Source organism: Acomys russatus, chromosome 8 (genome assembly GCF_903995435.1).
Source record: "Acomys russatus chromosome 8, mAcoRus1.1, whole genome shotgun sequence".
In the NCBI taxonomy this organism is placed as follows: domain Eukaryota; kingdom Metazoa; phylum Chordata; class Mammalia; order Rodentia; family Muridae; genus Acomys; species Acomys russatus.
Window position 1 is genome coordinate 7,025,811 of NC_067144.1, and position 17,707 is coordinate 7,043,517.

The window sequence follows — 17,707 nt, forward strand, 5'->3', positions numbered from 1 at the left end:
ACCTCCCAAAACGAAAACCCACCACAGAGTTAAAACTAGAAAACAGCTAGCTGTAATCTTCCATAGCTTGTACGGGGCTCTATACTCTAATGTGGTATATGTGCAAGATGAAGCATGTCAGTGTTGAAACTTCTTTGGTCAGACAAGAGGACACCACCTGGAGCCTGATCTGTCAGAAGAAGTGTCTGCCCGGCTTCGCCTGGGAAGTGGAAGCAATGGCCTACTCAGGAGGAGAGGGCCAGTGCTGGAGGCAAAGGAAAAGAACTTCACCAGCAAAGAAAAGGACAGAAGGACAGACGAGCTCTTTGAACTTACAGAGGTATAGTTCCTTGTGTGGATTGGGCTTAAGATGACTAGTTCACACTAGCCACAGTTTCTGTAAACTTAAATGCATGCTTTGTTTTGAGGAGCGTCTCCAGATGAGGAATAAATATATGAAGTTAAAAGTCAAATAAACAGCTGGACCCCAGGCCTGCTTCTGTTGGCTGTATCGATCACTCAGGGTCTGTGTGAAGGTGGCTTGGTGGATCAAGCATAACTGCCCTGGGGGGTTGTTTGTGTGTTTTTATTTTTTCTCTTTCTGTAATTGGGTCTAGTTATTTTTCTACCCTTCAAATGTTTTGAGTTTTAAAATGTGGTATCAAGAATGAATGTATTATCCAGGTGAGGTGGCACATGCCTTTAATCCCAGCGTTCAAGAAGAGGCAGGTGGATCACTGTGAGTTCAAGGCCAGCCTAGTCTACAAATTGTGTCCAGGACAGCCAGGACTACACAGAGAAACTCTATCTCGAAAAACAAACAAAAGGAATATATTGAACATTTTTGAATTATGGTTTTCAAAAACATGCGTTTTTATTGATTATCATACTTGAATATAGTGACAGCTTATTTTTAAACATTAGGAAGCAGAAGTAGCTAAGATGATTATTTTCAAGGGGATTCCTCATACTGACTCTTCTTCCGTGTAATCCTGGTGGGTGTGCAGGGGTCTTACGTAACGCAGATCTCTCTAACGCTACACTGAAACGCACATGAAGTTCTTGTAGCATCGTCTTTACTGCCATGATAACATAGCCCAACACAGAGTATCTTAGGGGAAAGAGTTGGTTTTGCTCACATTTCCAGGGTGTGAGCTCACCTACTCCAGCGAGGCATATCACACCACAGCCAACAGCAAAGAGAGTGAATAGATGCGTGACCACTTACTTGCCTGTTGTACCCAGCTCTACATCAACTGGCTTAATTAAGACAAGCCTCACAGATTTACCCACAGGGCAACTAAATGGAGATAATGCCTACCTATGATTCTTTTGTGAAGATAAACATCAGCGCTAGCTGTGACAGAGGTAGCCAGATCAAGCCCTAAAGAAACAAAATTGTGTGTGCAAAGGAAAAACAATAATGGAAATAACTTTGATTGGGTTCATAGGATACATAAACATTTGGCTTCCTAATTCATTAAAATAATTCAAAGAGATAGCTGTTATTAAGACTGGTTTGTTTTTTGGTTTTTTTGTTTGTTTTGTTTTTGTTTTTTTGTTTTTTTGTTTTGGTTTGGTTGGCTTTGCCTTTGGTTTTGGTTTTTTGAGACAGGATTTCTCTGTGTAGCCCTGGCTGTCCTGGAATTTTCTCTGTAGACCAGGCTGGCCTAGAACTCAGGTCTTCCTGCCTCTGCCTCTGAGTGTTGAGACTAAAGGTGTGCACCACCACTGTCCAACTTATTTAGACTGTTCTATAGTTGTAAATTTGCATGTTTTTACATTGCAGTTTTGTATGTCTTGAATAGTGTTTTTCTCAAAGATCTCAGGTGTTGCTGAGATGACAGGCTTTGTTTCAGTCTGAGGCCATTGGTGCCTGGTAGTGGGTCTGTGCTAAAGAAGCATCTTCTAATTCAGGACATGGAAAAGGAGATCAGCAATGCCCTGGGCCATGGGCCACCCGACGAGATCCTGAGCAGTGCTTTCAAACTGCGAATCACTCGAGGAGATATCCAGACCTTAAAGAACTATCACTGGCTCAACGATGAGGTCAGTGCCTTCTTCTCCCGTTGTGTCGTCTGCTGTCTGTACTCACAATGACGTCTACCCACTTATAAAGGGGTGGGAAAGCAACTGCAATTTCTGTTTTGCTGCCCCCCTCTTTTTTTTTTTTAAGTGCCAGGGATTGAGCCAAGGGCTTCCCATGCTAGTCAAGCAAGTGTTCCGCACTGAGCTATATCCTCCACTCTTTCCCCCTTGTAGCTTTGTATTTCTGAGACAAGTTTCCATTAAATTGTCTGAGGTGGTCTATCTTACATAGCTCAGACAGGCTTTGAACTCTGTTGTGATCCTCCTGCCTCACCTCATTTTCTTGAATAAGGGGTTATAGGCTTTCCTTTCACCCCACGTGTCCTTTGTTAGTTTGTTCTGTTATTGTTTTTCCAGGCCAGAAAGTGAATCTAAGATCTTGTGCAAGCATTCTCCCCTGAGTTACGCATCACCTGGCTAGTAATTTTTAAAGCAAAAACATGTTAAAAATTTATAGGCACTGGGGAGGCAGAGACAGTGAGTTCAAGTCCAGCCTGGTCTACAAAGCGAGTCCAGGACAGCCAGGGTTACACAGAGAGACCCTGTCTTGAAAAACCAAAGAAAGAAAATAAACTGGTGTGGATATGGTGCTCATGCTTTAATACCAGTAGCACTCTTGTTGGACGCCAGCCTGGTCTACAAAGCGAGTCCAGGCCTGCCAGGGCTACAGAGTGAGACCCTGTTCCCTTTCCCTTCCCCCAACTCATACCCTACAAAAGGGCATTGCCCACAGCTCTGACGACTACAGAACCTGGCCTTGGTACCTACAGCTCCCATCTCCTTTTGGTACAGTGATGGGGAGTGGTGCTGAGCCCTCACGCAGGGGAAGGGAAGGGGACTGCCAGGCACTCTCTTTCTTCAGTTTCTTTTAATACTAGTTTCATCCATGAGTGGGAGGGGTGTGCTGATGAGCCAGTCATTGCCTGTCCTACTGAATATTAGATTCCTGCATACATATTCTGGAGGAAGGACAAAAGAGATGATGCTCTTCAGATGATCCTTGCTTGGTTCCCAGCACCCACATCTTTAGGCTTAAGAGCTGTGACTCCAGCACCAGGGGATCTTGCGTCTCTGGCCTCCACAGGAACCTGCACTTAACGTACATATAGCCACATACACACATAATTAAAAATAAGTCTTAAAGAGGATTTCATTGATGTGTGTTCAAGCCATAGCAAATGCTAACTATAAAGTTACTCAATTTGTTATGTGTATCAGTACAAAACTAGCAAAAACTGGCTTAGTGTTTTAATACTTTTTTGGTTGGCCTTTAAACAACTGCTTTGCCCTTGAATTTTCTCCCATATGCTCTGTCTCCCTATGTCATAAGCCTAGTTACATGAAAATACTGTCTTTTGTAAATGTAAATATGCTTATTATAAAACTTTTGAAAAATACTTTATATTTGAAAAAGTTGGAAGAAATTATTGTTCAAAAAGTTCCATAAATATTTTGGCATTTCTCCTTCTGAGAAGTATGTTCAAATTGAAGTAGCATTTTTCTGCATACAGCTGCATATGCCTTTTCATTATTGCATGGGAATATTATCCATGTGCTTAAAAATTATAGTCACATGACTTGCTGGTTTTTATTTAGGGAGATGGTTTAGTCCTAGTAATTGAATCCAGAGTCTTTCATGTACCTGGCAAGTACTCCGGAGCTCAGTCCAGAGCTGCCACCCTTCTCTGCTCACTTGTACTGAGCACTTATTCTCTGACTTCTTGCATGGACTGTCCTCTCCCTAAGCATCTCCCTTTCTGATTTAGGTAGGAATTTAATTTTGTAATGGTATTTTCCATGTTCCAAATTTTAATCTTTGGATATTTTACAGGTCATTAATTTTTATATGAATCTGTTAGTGGAAAGGAGTAGAAAGCAAGGCTATCCAGCACTTCATGCATTCAGTACCTTCTTCTACCCTAAACTAAAGGCCGGGGGTTACCACGCAGTGAAGCGGTGGACCAAAGGGGTGAACCTCTTCGAACAAGAACTGGTTCTGGTGCCCATTCATCGGAAGGTGCATTGGAGCCTGGTGGTGAGCTGAGAGGGTTGCTGCTCCTCCTCTCTTCCCCCTCCCTCACCTCCTTGCCTCTCCTTGACCTCCTCACCTCGCCTCCTCCCTTCTCCCTTTCCTCTATCCTTGTCTTTTCTTTCTCTCCTCCTTTCTTATCTTGGGGATCAGTGCCTGAACTTTCCACATACTAAGAAAGGGTTTCTATTGCTAGTTGTAGCCCTAGTGTAGATGGCTTACCTCAACAACAAAGGCTGCTATCACTTGGGAAAGTATTGGTTGTTCGGCTTCCAAAGCTAGAGGAATGCCCTAAGGGAGAGCTTTCACTTACCAGGAGGAGTAAGATGCTTTTTTTTTTTTTTTAAATAAATTTTTAATACTTATTTTATAATAAAGTCTGGGCTGGTGAGATGACTCAGCTGTTAAAGGCTGGGCTCACAACGAAAAACCAACAAAAATATTTTATAGTAAGTCTTACCACTCTTAGTGTTTACAGTGTTGCTGCCACAGTGTGGTAACACATGCCTGTGGTCCCACTACATAGGAGGCCGAGGGAGGAAGCTCTGGAGTTCAAGGCTAGGCTGGGCTACATAGTGACACCTTGTCTCAGTAAAATCAAACAGCAAAACAGATGTCTGTCTAAGTTTTGCCTTTTCCCATTATAGGTGATGGACCTAAGAAAAAAGTGTCTTAAATATCTGGATTCTATGGGACAAAAAGGCCACAGGATCTGTGAGGTTCTTCTGTAAGTAAAGTCTGATCTGACTGTTCTGTTGGACAGCCTCTCTTAGGTTTAATCTTAGGAAGCTCTGGGTGGCTGTCGTCATGTGTAGCTGTGAAGCCGTATGTAGTGAGTGATACCAACTGCTTCTCTTCAGTCCACCCTTGTGGAATGCTAACCCAGGAGCTGATCTCAGCCAGAGCTCATGGAAGCAAGTCTGGAGGCATTCCAGTGCAAGGCACATCCTCCAGAATCCTGACTGGAATTAGATTTTCCTGGAATTGGTAGTCTGGGTATTCTAAAAAACTGTTAGTCCAAGAGTCTTGGCCTGTAATCCTGATGCCAACTTGTGTCTCTGTGTTTTCTGGTAGTGGGGCTCATTTCATAGAACTTGGGGACTTTTTTTTTTTTTTTTAAATAAAGCATGTGGTTTGTGCGGGCAAGTATTCCAAATACATTAGTCCCCATTGTATATTCCAGGTAAAGGTCTGCAGCCATTGCAGAACCAAACTCTGGACTGTGATGTATCCGTACTATGAAAGCTAATCTGTCTTTCTGTGTGTTTCTGGAACCTTCTTTGCATTATTTTTGCCTTTTGGGGGACATTATTAAGTAAAATAATTGATATTTGGATGCAAGTAGTAGGTCTGACAGACAGAACAGCAACTAAGTATAGCTGCGTGGTGTCGAGCAGGGCTTCTTAAGTATCCCAGCTTCCTTTTCCACCTGAGCAATGTCTGGGTGTCCTTATGTACATAGGCATACAGGACAGGGTACAGTCAGTCAAACATTTTTTTTTTTAATTTTAAATTTTATTTATTATGTATACAGTGCTCTGCTTGCATGACAGAAGAGGACATTAGATCACATTATAGATGGTTGTGAGCCACCATGTGGTTGCTAGGAATTGAACTCAGGACCTCTGGAAGAGTAGTCAGTGCTCTTAATCTGTGAGCCATCTCTCCAGCCCAAACATTTTCTAATAAAAAAGTGGGTCCTCAGAATTGAACTTAGGTAGTCAGGGTTGGCAGCAAGCACCTTTACTAGCTGAAGCATCTTGCTAACCCCAAATAGCACTTTTTAAAATCAGACATCCTAACATAATACAATCCAGAGATATATTCATTTGATACTTTTATGCTGAGGAATGATGTTGGGAAAATAGTAAAGGTCTGTTTTCTATGATTAGACGTTTGTTTCTGTGGAGCAGAAAACTGTACAGTTAAAAAAAAACAAAAAACAAAAACAAAAGACTGCAGTTGTTAGATACAGTAAGTAGCCTGTGGCCTAAGGTGAGGTGCTTGATCTTGGTGGTATGACGGCACATGCTGTGCAGAGCACACATGCTGCAGATTGGGAACCCAGGCTGCATGAAGCCCCAGTACTGCTGATGCAGCAGGCCCACTGCTGCTCAAACACCTCAGCAGTTCATAGTGTAAACTGTGTCATCACATTGGATTCTGGCTATTGAATATTCAAAAACCTTCTGCTGTTGCCATTGTTATCACATGGCCCCACACCATGTTGTGCCTCACGCTTTCAAAGCACGGGAGTGTATATTATGAATGTTCTGCATAAAGCAGGTGGTACCAGGTTCTCTTCATGCTGCTTAGAACAGTGTTCAGTTTAAAACTTAAGAAGTGCACGCTGGGCAATGGTGGTGCCCGCCTTTAATCCCAGCACTTAGGAGGCAGAGGCAGGTGGATTTCTGTGAGTTCAAGGCCAGCCTGGTCTACAAAGCGAGTCCAAGATAGCCAGGGTTACACAGAGAAACCCTGTCTCAAAAAAACAAACAAGAAAACTTAAGAAATGCTTATTCCTAGAATTTCCATTTCCTATTTTTGGACTGATATCATTGAAACTACAGAAAGTAAAACCTTGGAGAAGGGGAACTCTATTGTAGTTACTAGAAACCTCCCTTAAAAGCATGGCCACTTGTTCTTTGTGCTGATGGTTGTATGTCTAAAGTACATCAGTAAGGTCAGCGCGCTGGTTATGTCTACTTACACACGCTAAAGTCATCTGAGAGGAAGAAACCATAGTTAAGAAAACGCCTCCATGAGATTGGGCTGCAGGCAAGCCAGTAGAGCATTTTCCTAATTAGTGATTGAGTCTATTGTGGGTGGTGCCCTGGGTTCTATAAGAAAGCAGAATGGGGCCAGGCATGGTGACCCATACCTTTAATCCCAGCACTTGGGAGGCAGAGACAGATGGATTGCTCTGTTTGAGGCCAGCCTTGTCTACAGAGTGAGTCCAGGACAGCCAGGGATACACAGAGAAACCCTGTTTCAAAAAACCTTTTTTAAAAAAAAAAAAAAAAAGGCACTGACTGCTCTTCCAGAGGTCCTGAGTTCAATTCCCAGCAACCACATGGTACCTCACAACCATCTATAATATGATCTGGTGCCCACTGTATACATAATAAATAAATAAATAAATCTTTTAAAAATATGTGTGTGTGTGGTCTAGGCCTTTAATCCCAGTACTTGGGAGGCTGAGAGCTCTCTTGAGTTCAAGGCTAGCCTTGTCAACAGAATGAGACCATGTCTTAAAAACAAAACCAAAACAAATATCTAGCCTTTGTCTTTCATGACCACGTTGAATTTCTAGCCCAATCCGCTTTGTTTCTTAATTTGAAGTGAGGAAAAGCAAACGATATAGTGAATTAGTTTGTTGTTGATGATGATAGGGTTTTTTTAAAATAGAATATCTTTTATTCTTTGATAATTTTACACATGGAAATAATTTATGTTAATTGTACCCAGTGCCGACTCTCCCCTATTACTCCCCCCCCCCTTGTGCCCCTCTTCATAGCCTCTGCTCTTCTCTTAGACCCTCTCAAGTTTCCTGAACTCTACAAATAATTCCAAATGAACAGATAGTTCTAGAAATTAAAAGCTAGTATGCACATGTGAAAAAGGCCATACAGTGGTTGTCATTATCAGTTTATGGATGTCTGGACTCATTCCATTTCCTGACTATTGAGAAGAGAAGAATAGTGAATGCTAGTGTGCAGGCTTCCCTTAGGAGGGTACAGAGTCCTTAGGGTCTGTGCCAGGTGGGATGTAGCTGGGTCACATGGAAGCTCTACTTTTAGCAGTTTGGAAAACCTCCACTCTCACCTCCACCTGGTATGCAGATTTCCATTTCCACCAGCAATGGGCTAGGCCTTCTTTCCGTGTATCCACAACAGCACGTGTCGTCATCTGTGTTCTCACCACAGCCACTGTGACTGGGGTGCCTGTGTCTTGCAGTGCACTCCTTTCTCCCCTAGCACTTTCAGAGTTTCTGGTCTTAGGTTGAGGTCCTAGATTTCATCCATGGAGTTGATTTAGTTCAGGGTGAGAAATATAAAGGCTTTGCTTTGTGTTTTTGCGGATTTGCGCAGTTTTCCCAGCATCATTTGTTGAAGATGCTATCTATTCTCTGTTGCACAGCCTTGTGTATCCCATTCAGTCACTGAGTCTGTTTGTACATCAGTCCATGGTGGTTTTTAAAAAACGTGGATCTATAGTATAACTTCAGGTCAGGCATGGTGATAAGTCTGGCGGTTTTCTTTTTGCTTAGCTTGCTTTGACTCTCCAGGGTCTCTGTATCTGCATATAAACTTTCAGATTGCTTTTCTATTTCTGTGAAGAATGTCACTGGAGTTTGAGGTTGCTCAGTATTGACTCTATACTGGATTTTGTAAGATACTATTTTCCCAATATTGGTTCTTCAATTTATTATTATTATTATTTGTTTGTTTGTTTGTTTGTTTGTTTTGTATTTTCGAGACAAGGTTTCTCTGTGTAGCCTTTGCTGTCCTAGACTCACTTTGTAGACCAGGCTGGCCTCGAACTCACAGCAATCAGCCTGCCTCTGCCTCCTGAGTGCTGGGATTAAAGGTGTCCATCTTCTAGTGTCTTACTTGAGTTTTTTGATATTTTTCATTTTAGAGATGTTTCATGTCCTTATTTAGGTTTATTTATTCCAAAATTCTTTTCCATTTTGAGGTTATTACAAATTGGATTACTTCCAAAATTTCAGTATCCTTTTTATGAATATATAGGAAGGCTAAGGATTTTTGTGTGTTGCTTTTGTACTGCCACTGGAAGTGCTTATCAGTTCTGAAAGTTTTCTGGTAGAGTCTTTAGGGTCTTATGTATAAAACCATAGCTTCTGCAAATAGGGGCTTTTGTCCTTGGCTGTTCGTATTGAGTGTGTAGTTCAGAAAATAAGGTCTCAGTCTGGGCACTCCAGTTGCCTAGTGTGAGTGAGCTCTCTGTTATCCCCTGCAAGGACAGTAACTAGGACAGCAACCACTGTGTGTTGTCATGCTGGCCTTTTTTCTGGACCCTTAGATTTCAGTAACTGTTACAGGATAAACAACCAAAGATAATGCAGAGGGTATTCAGATCTTAGTCCATCAGGCCACAGATCTTAGTCCATCAGGCCAATGGGAGGGAAGTAAGGTGGCCTAGGATTAAGTAGCAGATGGACTTTGAGGAAAAAAAGTCTTTACCCTTCTAAAAAGCAAATAGATCCAGATTTGAGAATGACACTCCTGCTAAATTATTACAAAGTCCTTTTTCATACCAGTGGGGGAGGGTCTCATGGGCTTTCATTGATACATTCATTTTTTGTTGTTGTTTTCTATAGTGAGTATTTACAGGATGAAAGTAAGACCAAAAGAAATACAGATCTCAATCTCTTAGAGTGGACCCACTGCAGCATGAAGCCACACGTAAGTGATGCTTGTCTATTTATTGCACATGCTCACCTGGACACCTTCCTTTTCTTTCTTACAGCACTCATTCTATAAGCACACATTTTCCTGAAGAGAGAGAGAGAGTGAGAGTGAGAGAGTGTAACACTAAGGATTTAGTTTACGGTTCAAAAACTATAAGGTTTATATTTATTAAGTGGCCTATTTCTGAACCTATAACCATCAATATAACCAAGATAGTTGCTTTTTGTCTTTTATCTTGCTTCAAATATAAGCTGTTTTGGGAAAAACCCTGTCTCAGGTCTGAAAATTGGGCCCCCAGGTACTGTGAGACCAAAGGCAGGCAGACCTGCTGTGACCATGGACTGCAGCCTATGATCCTATGATCCATGTGGATAGCAGCAGGGCACAAGGTGGGCTACCTGTGTCTGCTCAGTACAAGTGACCTGATCTAACCCGTAGTTATCTAGTTTTTCTAAAGCTGATACCAGAGGCTAAAGGTACATTCTGTGTATTCAGTGTCAAAGTCTGATCCTACAGCTCCAATACATACCACTCTGATGGCTTTATGTGCCATACCATGTTAGGAAACTGTGAGGAAAGCTGACCAGGTTTAACTCAGGTTCAGTTAGGCTTACCATTCAAGATGGCTGCAGTCACATCAAGTCAGATCCTTACAAATACCCTAGCATATCTCTCATAGGTTTGGGAGGAAAAACAAACCCAAGTAACCATTCTAAGAAGCTACTTTTCTTGTTTGAAGCTAAGGAGAGCTCAAAGTCCTTGTCCACAACTGATCTGGCCTTTGTTTATTTAGGTCCTCCGTCATGGACCATCAAAGCCACACATGCTAATTGTGAATGTGTTGTACCTCACCTGACTGGAACCTCATTTTAGTGTTTGAAATGCAGCAGTCTAATTTATGCAGGAGTCTAAATTACTTCCCTTTAAGCCATATGAATTTGGTTTTAGCTGTAACTTTAATATGGCAGCTTAGTTCTCCTCATCCAAACACATTTTTGTTACTATTGAGTAATTTGAAAGTAAAGCCCTGAAATTTCCCAAGGTACAGATTCTTTTAGGAGAGAGTTTTGAGGCAGAAGATGTACTAGAGAAAGCAGATGCCTTGGCTTTGTAGATTAGAATCTGTACTTCTTACCAAGCGTGGTGGCGCACGCCTTTAATCCCAGCACTCGGGAGGCAGAGGCAGTCTGATCGCTGTGAGTTCGAGGCCAGCCTGGTCTACAAAGTGAGTCTAGGACAGCCAAGGCTACACAAAGAAACCCTGTCTTGGGTTGGGGGGGGAGAATCTGTACTTCTCTTGCTTTAAGTGCACCAGCCTTGGGGACACTGTGTTAGCTTCCTCTCCCCCCCCCCCCCCAGCATATGAATGTGTGGTGGGCATGTACCCACTTTCCTTTTCCAATTGTAACTGCATTTGGGAACCAAAGGGAAGCTGTTACTCAGTGGCCTCCCTGTCATCTTGCTCTCCTGTACCCCTATATCTTATAGCCAAAGTGTGCAAGGCTGGCCAAGACTGAGCTGATACAGGCCTGGCACACAATTTACTCCATATGGAGTTATCCTCTGATGATCTTGGGCTGCATGGTGCTGGTTGCTTTTCTGCCTCAGGGACAGGACTGACCACTCAAGGCATGATCTTAGTTGGTTAAAACCTCTCCGGTGGTTTCCTCAGCTCACTTGAAACTGTGGATCTTAGCAATGGGCAATTGTCCTGGTTGTTAAGAGCATGTAACCTCTGCAGTATTGAAAAGTTTATATTACTGAAATTGTCACTCCTATTCTTTTTAAATTAATTTACTTATTTACTTAACATCTGACAACAGTTTCCCCCACCCCTCCTCCCAGCCCCACACCCCATCCACTCCTCCCTTTTCCTTCAGAAAAAGGGAAGCCTTCCATGGATATCAACCAGCCTTGGCTCATCAACTTGCCGTAAAACTAGGCGCATCTTGTCCTATTGAGGCAGCCCAGTAGGGGAAAGAGTCACAAAAGCAGGCAGCACACAGAGTCGGGGACAGCCCCACCCCCTCTCTTAGGGGTCCCGAGTCCCACATGAAGAGTGACTAGTATTCCCGTAATAAATCAAATGTGGTTCTTTCCCCACCTCTCATCATGTGTGGTGGGTTTTGGTTTTTAGTACAGCTCTCACTTGCTTTACTTTTCTTCTGTGAAACGGTTTTGTAGGGTCTCATACACTGTATCACAACTATGATTTTCATACCACAAAGAATAAGAGTGGTTGTGCTTGTGTGCAACTGTGTTTGTGCAACACCAGATTTACCAACCTTTGTCATTCTGTTTTTTCCACAGTGATACTTAGAAAGAGACTCAGGACTGCATACGCAATGATATTTTACCTCTTTCTCCTTTCTGTTTGTTTTAGGAGATTCCTCAACAGTTGAATGGGAGTGATTGTGGAATGTTTACTTGTAAATATGCAGATTATATTTCTAGGGACAAACCTATCACATTTACTCAGGTAAGTCCAGGCTGCTCCTCGTGTACTACTTGTCACTACTCTTTGCCAATGTCTCTGTGACAGACAGTACGGTGACTAAGAACCTTGACTAAGACCCCGTTTTTGCCAGGAGCAGTGGCATATGTCCTCTGTCATCACATGTATTCTCGGGCTTGTCCTGGTCTTGGATGACCAGGGGATAATTTGCTTGTTCTTGAACTTCATTTTTGATTGGTTCGTGTGCATTACTGTCACCTTGAGGTAGAGAAAGGCATGTGAGACTAGACACAGCAAGGGGAAGCTGGGGCTTGTCGCTGAGATGGACACTTGAAGGAACAGTGTTTCCTTTCCGCAGGATGCTGTACTTGAGAGGAAACTCAGATGGATGGAAAACTTTTACATTTCTGCCTGATAGTGGATTCTTACTCTTTGTAAAGCCAGAGTTAGCCCAATTAAAAACATTTCTCATCTGCAGACCTCTCTCTGATAGCTCCTGTCTGCCAGCCAGACTGTTTACTGAGCAGTAAGGTGAAGTGCTTTGCGGGGACATGCGGTGAGCTGCGCTCCCCTGCTGAGTCCATAGCTCCAGTCTCAAAGAAGGCACTCACGCTTGGTTAGCCCAGCAGTTTTACTAGAAATAAATGTAATTACTGGGTTTTGTTTTGTGTTTGGTTGGTTGGTTTTGGGTGTGTTTTTTGGTTTTTTTGTTGGTTTTTCTTTTCTCTTTTCAAGCAGGACAACATTTATTCTTTTTCCAAATGTTTCAGTAAATCTAAGTAGCAGAAATGGTTTTAGCAGTTAGAAAAAAAAGTACAAATCCAGGGTTTGGCCATTAGAGTTATTTACAACAATGAGAGAGGGGAAAAAAGACAAGAAGATGGTTCACATTACAGACCTCCCTCCCGCCCAGAGCCTAATACTTGTTTATCAAGTCAGAGGCATGGTTGATCCACAAGCCGGAGGTTTTAACTTGAGTAAGACATTTATAAAACCCAGGCAGGGGCAGTGTCCTCCCCAGAGACTAAGAACTCAGCAAGGGAAAGGCTGGACACTCGGGGTCTGGGAAGTAGGATAAACAAAACGTACTTGGAAAAGAATTGGGAGGAAAGCCAGCCATTGCCTTCTGCAGGGGTGGGAAGAAGGTAGGGACAGGAGCAGCGCACATCACTGACCCAAACCGCTAGGAACCATCTTCAACTGGCCTTAAGATGGGAGAATCCACAGGAGGGAGAAAGGGAACGTGGCTGGGAGGGGGCAACAAGCCCCTTCCTTGCTGGGCACAGAAAGGCAGCCAGAGCACCAGGTCCAGGCAGTGACCTCACAAGGACAGCACAGTTTTTGCAGCTTAGAGATCACCCCACCTGCCCCCACCCAGCTACTTGGTCTGCTCAGCCCCTGCCGATCAGGGGAGGGGATGGATGGCTCTGCAGCTTGGGGCTCTTGGCTTTCAGGGGTGGCTGCTTGGCCAGTACCCTCACCTCTGCAGGCCCTGACTTCCCCCTGTGCCTGCTCTTCTGTTGGTGAGGAGGCTAAGGAATCGCCCCCACCCTCCTTCCAGATTTCTCTTGAAGGGCAGGCTGCCCAATTTGAAAGGCTTCTTGAAAGGGAATTTCTTCTTCTGGGGGCTCACCTTGGGGGTGGCCTCCCCCTTGGTCTCAGCTTCCTGGCTAGGGGGCGCTGGCTCTATGGCATCAGTAGTAGCCCCAGCTGCCTCATCTGTTCCCTTCAAGGATGGTGACTCTCCTTCACCCTTGGGGGTTAAGTCTCCGTTGCTGGGGAAGTGCCCCTGCCACTACAGCATTGGCTGCCCATGATGAGTGTCTGCTGCCCCCACCCCCCAGCCTCCCCACAGGGGACAGTTCCGCTGGAACGCCCCGCCCCCGTGAGCAGAGGGGTGGAGCTACGTGGAGGGAGTAGGTGGGAGCAGCAAATTCTATGCATCACCCCCACTCCGCAGCCAACCCAGCCAACCCACTAGCTGCGCCCACCGCTGTTGCGCTCCCTGCCAGAATGCCTGCCCTTGTTTGGTTTTTGAGACAAGGTTTTTCTGTGTAGCCTTGGCTGTCCTAGGTTTACTTTGTAGACCAGGCTGGCCAGGAACTCACAGCGATCCGCCTGCCTCTGCCTCCCAAGTGGTGGGATTACAGGCGTGTTACACCACACCCGGCATGGTTTTATTTTTATTTTTTTGAGAGGGACAGGGTCTCCTATAGCACAGGTGGGCCTGGAAGTCACTATGTAGCTAAGGATGACCTTGGTACTTCTGATCCTCTGCCTCTGTCTCCTGATTGCTATGATAACAAATGTGCACCACTGCACACAGACCACTGAGCCCTTGGATGTCTTCAACTATTTAACTTAAAAATCACGTGTTAAGGCTGGGCGTGGTGGTGCATGTCTTTTCTGATCTCAGCACTAGGGAGGCAGAGACCAGAGTGTCTGAGCACTTCATAATGAGACCTTGTCTAAAGAAGAAAGAATTGTTTAATTAAAAATTTTGCCACACATATCCTCTGCAAACTCAGTAGTTTATAATACAGAAACAGATCCACCTATTAGAACAATGTACCATGAATAGGCCAACAGTGGGAACTTCATTTTTTTTTTTTTAAGGGTTTCTCTGTAGAGCCCTGGCTATCCTCCAGCTCTGAGATCTGCCTGCCTCTGCCTCCCAAGTGCCGGAATTAAAGGTGTGTGCTTCCACTGCCTGGCTGGAACTTCAAGTTTTGTCAAAACATGGGGACTTCTGACTCATGTTTTTTGTGGTTTTGTGTTCTGTTGCTCTGAAACCATACCAGTGATGGATTGTGAAATCATGTCTCTCCCCTCATACTACTCTGAGTTTATTTTGTTAATATTTTTGTTTTATAGATGCAAGGACACTGGGGAGCCCAGACTAGCCTCCAACTCACAATCTTCCTATCTTTCCACAGGGCTGGATCATAGGTGCTGTGTATCACCATGGCTAGCTAAAAATAAATAGCAAGGAGTTGATTTGTCCGCAAGTGATATGAGATTTCATGGAGATAAGCAACTTTTAGAACATAACTGATTGTGGTAGAACAGAGATAAGATTGTAGATATCTTTTTTTTTTTTTTCGACTTTTAAAAATAAAAGTCATTTAAATTGAAACTAGAACCTCATAAAGAGTAGATAAGACCTCTACAATCAAGCCATACCTTCATGCCCTAAGGTCACTATTTAAATATAAAAGCAAACTTTTTTTTTGTTATGTTCATTTAGAAAGTAGAAAAGTTTCGTATTGTGCCACTGCTTGGACATGTCTGTTTTGGTGCATTTTTTTTTTTTTTCTTCTCTCCTTTTTATCATTGTCCTGTAGGATGATTCTGTATCCAGCTTTGGTTTTTCTTGGCATATAATAAGTGCATACGCTCATGTAGAGTACTCACTCACTAGCTATGCATCTAGACTAGGTGTGTGGCACGTGTAAGCAGGCTGAGGAAGGAGACAGCATGTGGCCACAGCTAGCTTAAGCCGGTTAGCATGGCCCTTTGTCAGACATGGCGACCCATTCCTGTCATCACAGGACTGGATGGAGGGGTAGGCAGGAGAATCAAGACTCAGGAAGAAGGCCTCCTTGGCTAAACATAAATCCCATTGTGCTTCAGAAGTGTATATATATGACGTAAAATGGTCGGGCTGATGTAGAGTCCGTGTACATCCTGTTTTATTTACATGATGGCACCTGGAGGCTGTCGCGCTGTGCACAGAAGTGTGTAACACTGCTATTTGTGATTCTTTTCAGCACCAGATGCCTCTCTTCCGGAAGAAGATGGTGTGGGAAATCCTTCATCAGCAGCTGCTGTGACGATGCCCCACCTGGGCCTCTAGCTGCTGGTGGTTCTTTCATGGATGTTTCCATATACCTCATGCGTTGTGGGTTAAAAAGTCCCCAGATCATTTCTGTTTGCTCACAGGTACTGAGCTATCAAGTGCATGAAGGCCTCTCCACAGTGGCCCTGACTTGAGGTGTGGGGGGCCGGCTTACAACCCTGTTCGTAAGGCTGTGCCTGCTCAGAGCCCTGGACTGTTCACCACACACAAGAACAAATGCTAATTAATGGTTTTTTTGTTTTGTTCTAAAGTTATTTCCATATGAATGTGGGAAATGCAAGATTTGTTCTATGAATTCTTTTTTGTCTGTATATTTGTTGAAGTGTATTCTTTCACTCACTCATTTGCAAACATTGGGCAGTGCCCTTTTCTCACTGCTCTTTTATAATTAACTATAAAGAATTTGTTTGAACTATTTATTTCTGAAAAGAATGTTAATCCAACTGCTACCCGCTGCTGCAGGGGAGAACAGAGGTGTTCCCAGCTTCTCTAATGCGGGAGGAAGAGCTGCCCATGTGGAGTTAAGGCTCTCTCTTGGGGCTTGAAAATGCCAGAAGAAATGAGGCTGCTGCGCTGTAGGGATCTGGCTGCCTTTGAGAGGGTCTGATGCTGTGGCATGGCACAGTTGATGGAAATGCCAAGGAGCTCGGTCTGTGCATCTCAGAACAGCACACGCTCATCCTAGAGACTTTCTTTTCTAGAACTGAAGAACCCTGGCTTCCTCTCAAAACTGGATTCAAAGTAACTATGACCATAAATGTTTCATCTTAGGTCTGGTTGAATATGAACCTCACAATGGCAAAGGGCTGGCCTGAGCTGTCTATTTCAGAAGATACTCCTCAATTTAAGCCTATTTTTCCTCAGAGTTTTTTTTAATATATATTATATATATATATATATATAGCAAGCTGAACTTAAGTTCTTGGCTCACTAGCATGCCCTACTCCAGTCCCACTGAGCCTCTGGAGAGAGATTTAGTACTTGGCTCTGAGGTTGCCTGTTTTACAGTCATCTATTTTGCATATGAAAGTTTGTATTTAACTTTTTTGTTCATTAAAAATCTTACAGATGCAGTTATACATTTTTAATTTCAGAAAGTTGGTCAGAGCATATTTTACAAGATCTAGTGCCTAGTGTTGCTTTTATGATGTAATAAAAGATTGTCTGGCAGAACCTAGAAGTATATGCTGATAATTTTCCCTCTTTTCCCATGTTCTGGTATGAGAAGAAGAGATAAAATTAGAAAAGCTGCACACGTGTTAGATACAAATGTACACATCTGTTCTTGGGAAGCTTTGGGCAGCTGGACAGAGGTTGTAGCTCTTGAAACCTTGCTTTAACCTGTTTTCTCTGAGACTTGAAGTGGCCTTGGTGTGGAAGCTCTCCCCAACGAGACCAGGTGGCCTGGCCAAGCCTGAGCGCATGCAGTCTTACATTTCAGGGCTGTCCTGTTCCTGCATCTTCCTTCTCAAGACAGCCTGTATGGAAACCCATTGCTTTAGCCTAGGTCCTTTTCCAAGACCCCCTAGGAACTGTGCCAGTGATGCCAGGATCTGGCAGCTGGTATAATCCAAAAGCCCAGAAGTTGACTCGGTGTCTCTACTAAAAACTGGGTGCTAGAATTCTAACCAAGAATTTACAAGCCAGGCCTACTGAGATGGCTACTTGACCAGAGTTTGATCCCCACTACCCAGAGTGGAAGGAGAAAACTGATTCCCCAGAACTGTCCTCAGACCTCCACACACCACCAGATGCACCATAATAAGTAATAAAATTTTAAAGGAATTCAGGGCCTTGGATAAGGTTTGCCTCTGTTGGCTAAGTCCTGCTTGGATGCTCTCCGCCCAGGTGGGTGACATGGT

General features: G+C 43.6%; 1 protein-coding gene across 8 annotated transcripts in view; it reads left to right on the forward strand.

Moving 5' to 3' along the window:
• The window catches only part of Senp2 (SUMO specific peptidase 2), a 79,623-nt gene extending 62,697 nt beyond the window's left edge, over positions 1-16,926 (forward strand). For all 8 annotated transcript variants that reach the window (XM_051150745.1, XM_051150747.1, XM_051150749.1 and 5 more), the window contains 7 exons: positions 143-319; positions 1,897-2,028; positions 3,899-4,102; positions 4,744-4,823; positions 9,441-9,525; positions 11,915-12,010; positions 15,757-16,926. In XM_051150745.1, coding sequence (XP_051006702.1) covers positions 143-319; positions 1,897-2,028; positions 3,899-4,102; positions 4,744-4,823; positions 9,441-9,525; positions 11,915-12,010; positions 15,757-15,819 — 837 coding nt within the window. In that variant the 3' untranslated portion in view covers positions 15,820-16,926. The remainder of the gene's footprint in view (positions 1-142; positions 320-1,896; positions 2,029-3,898; positions 4,103-4,743; positions 4,824-9,440; positions 9,526-11,914; positions 12,011-15,756) is intronic.
• The last annotated feature ends 781 nt before the right edge of the window (positions 16,927-17,707 follow it).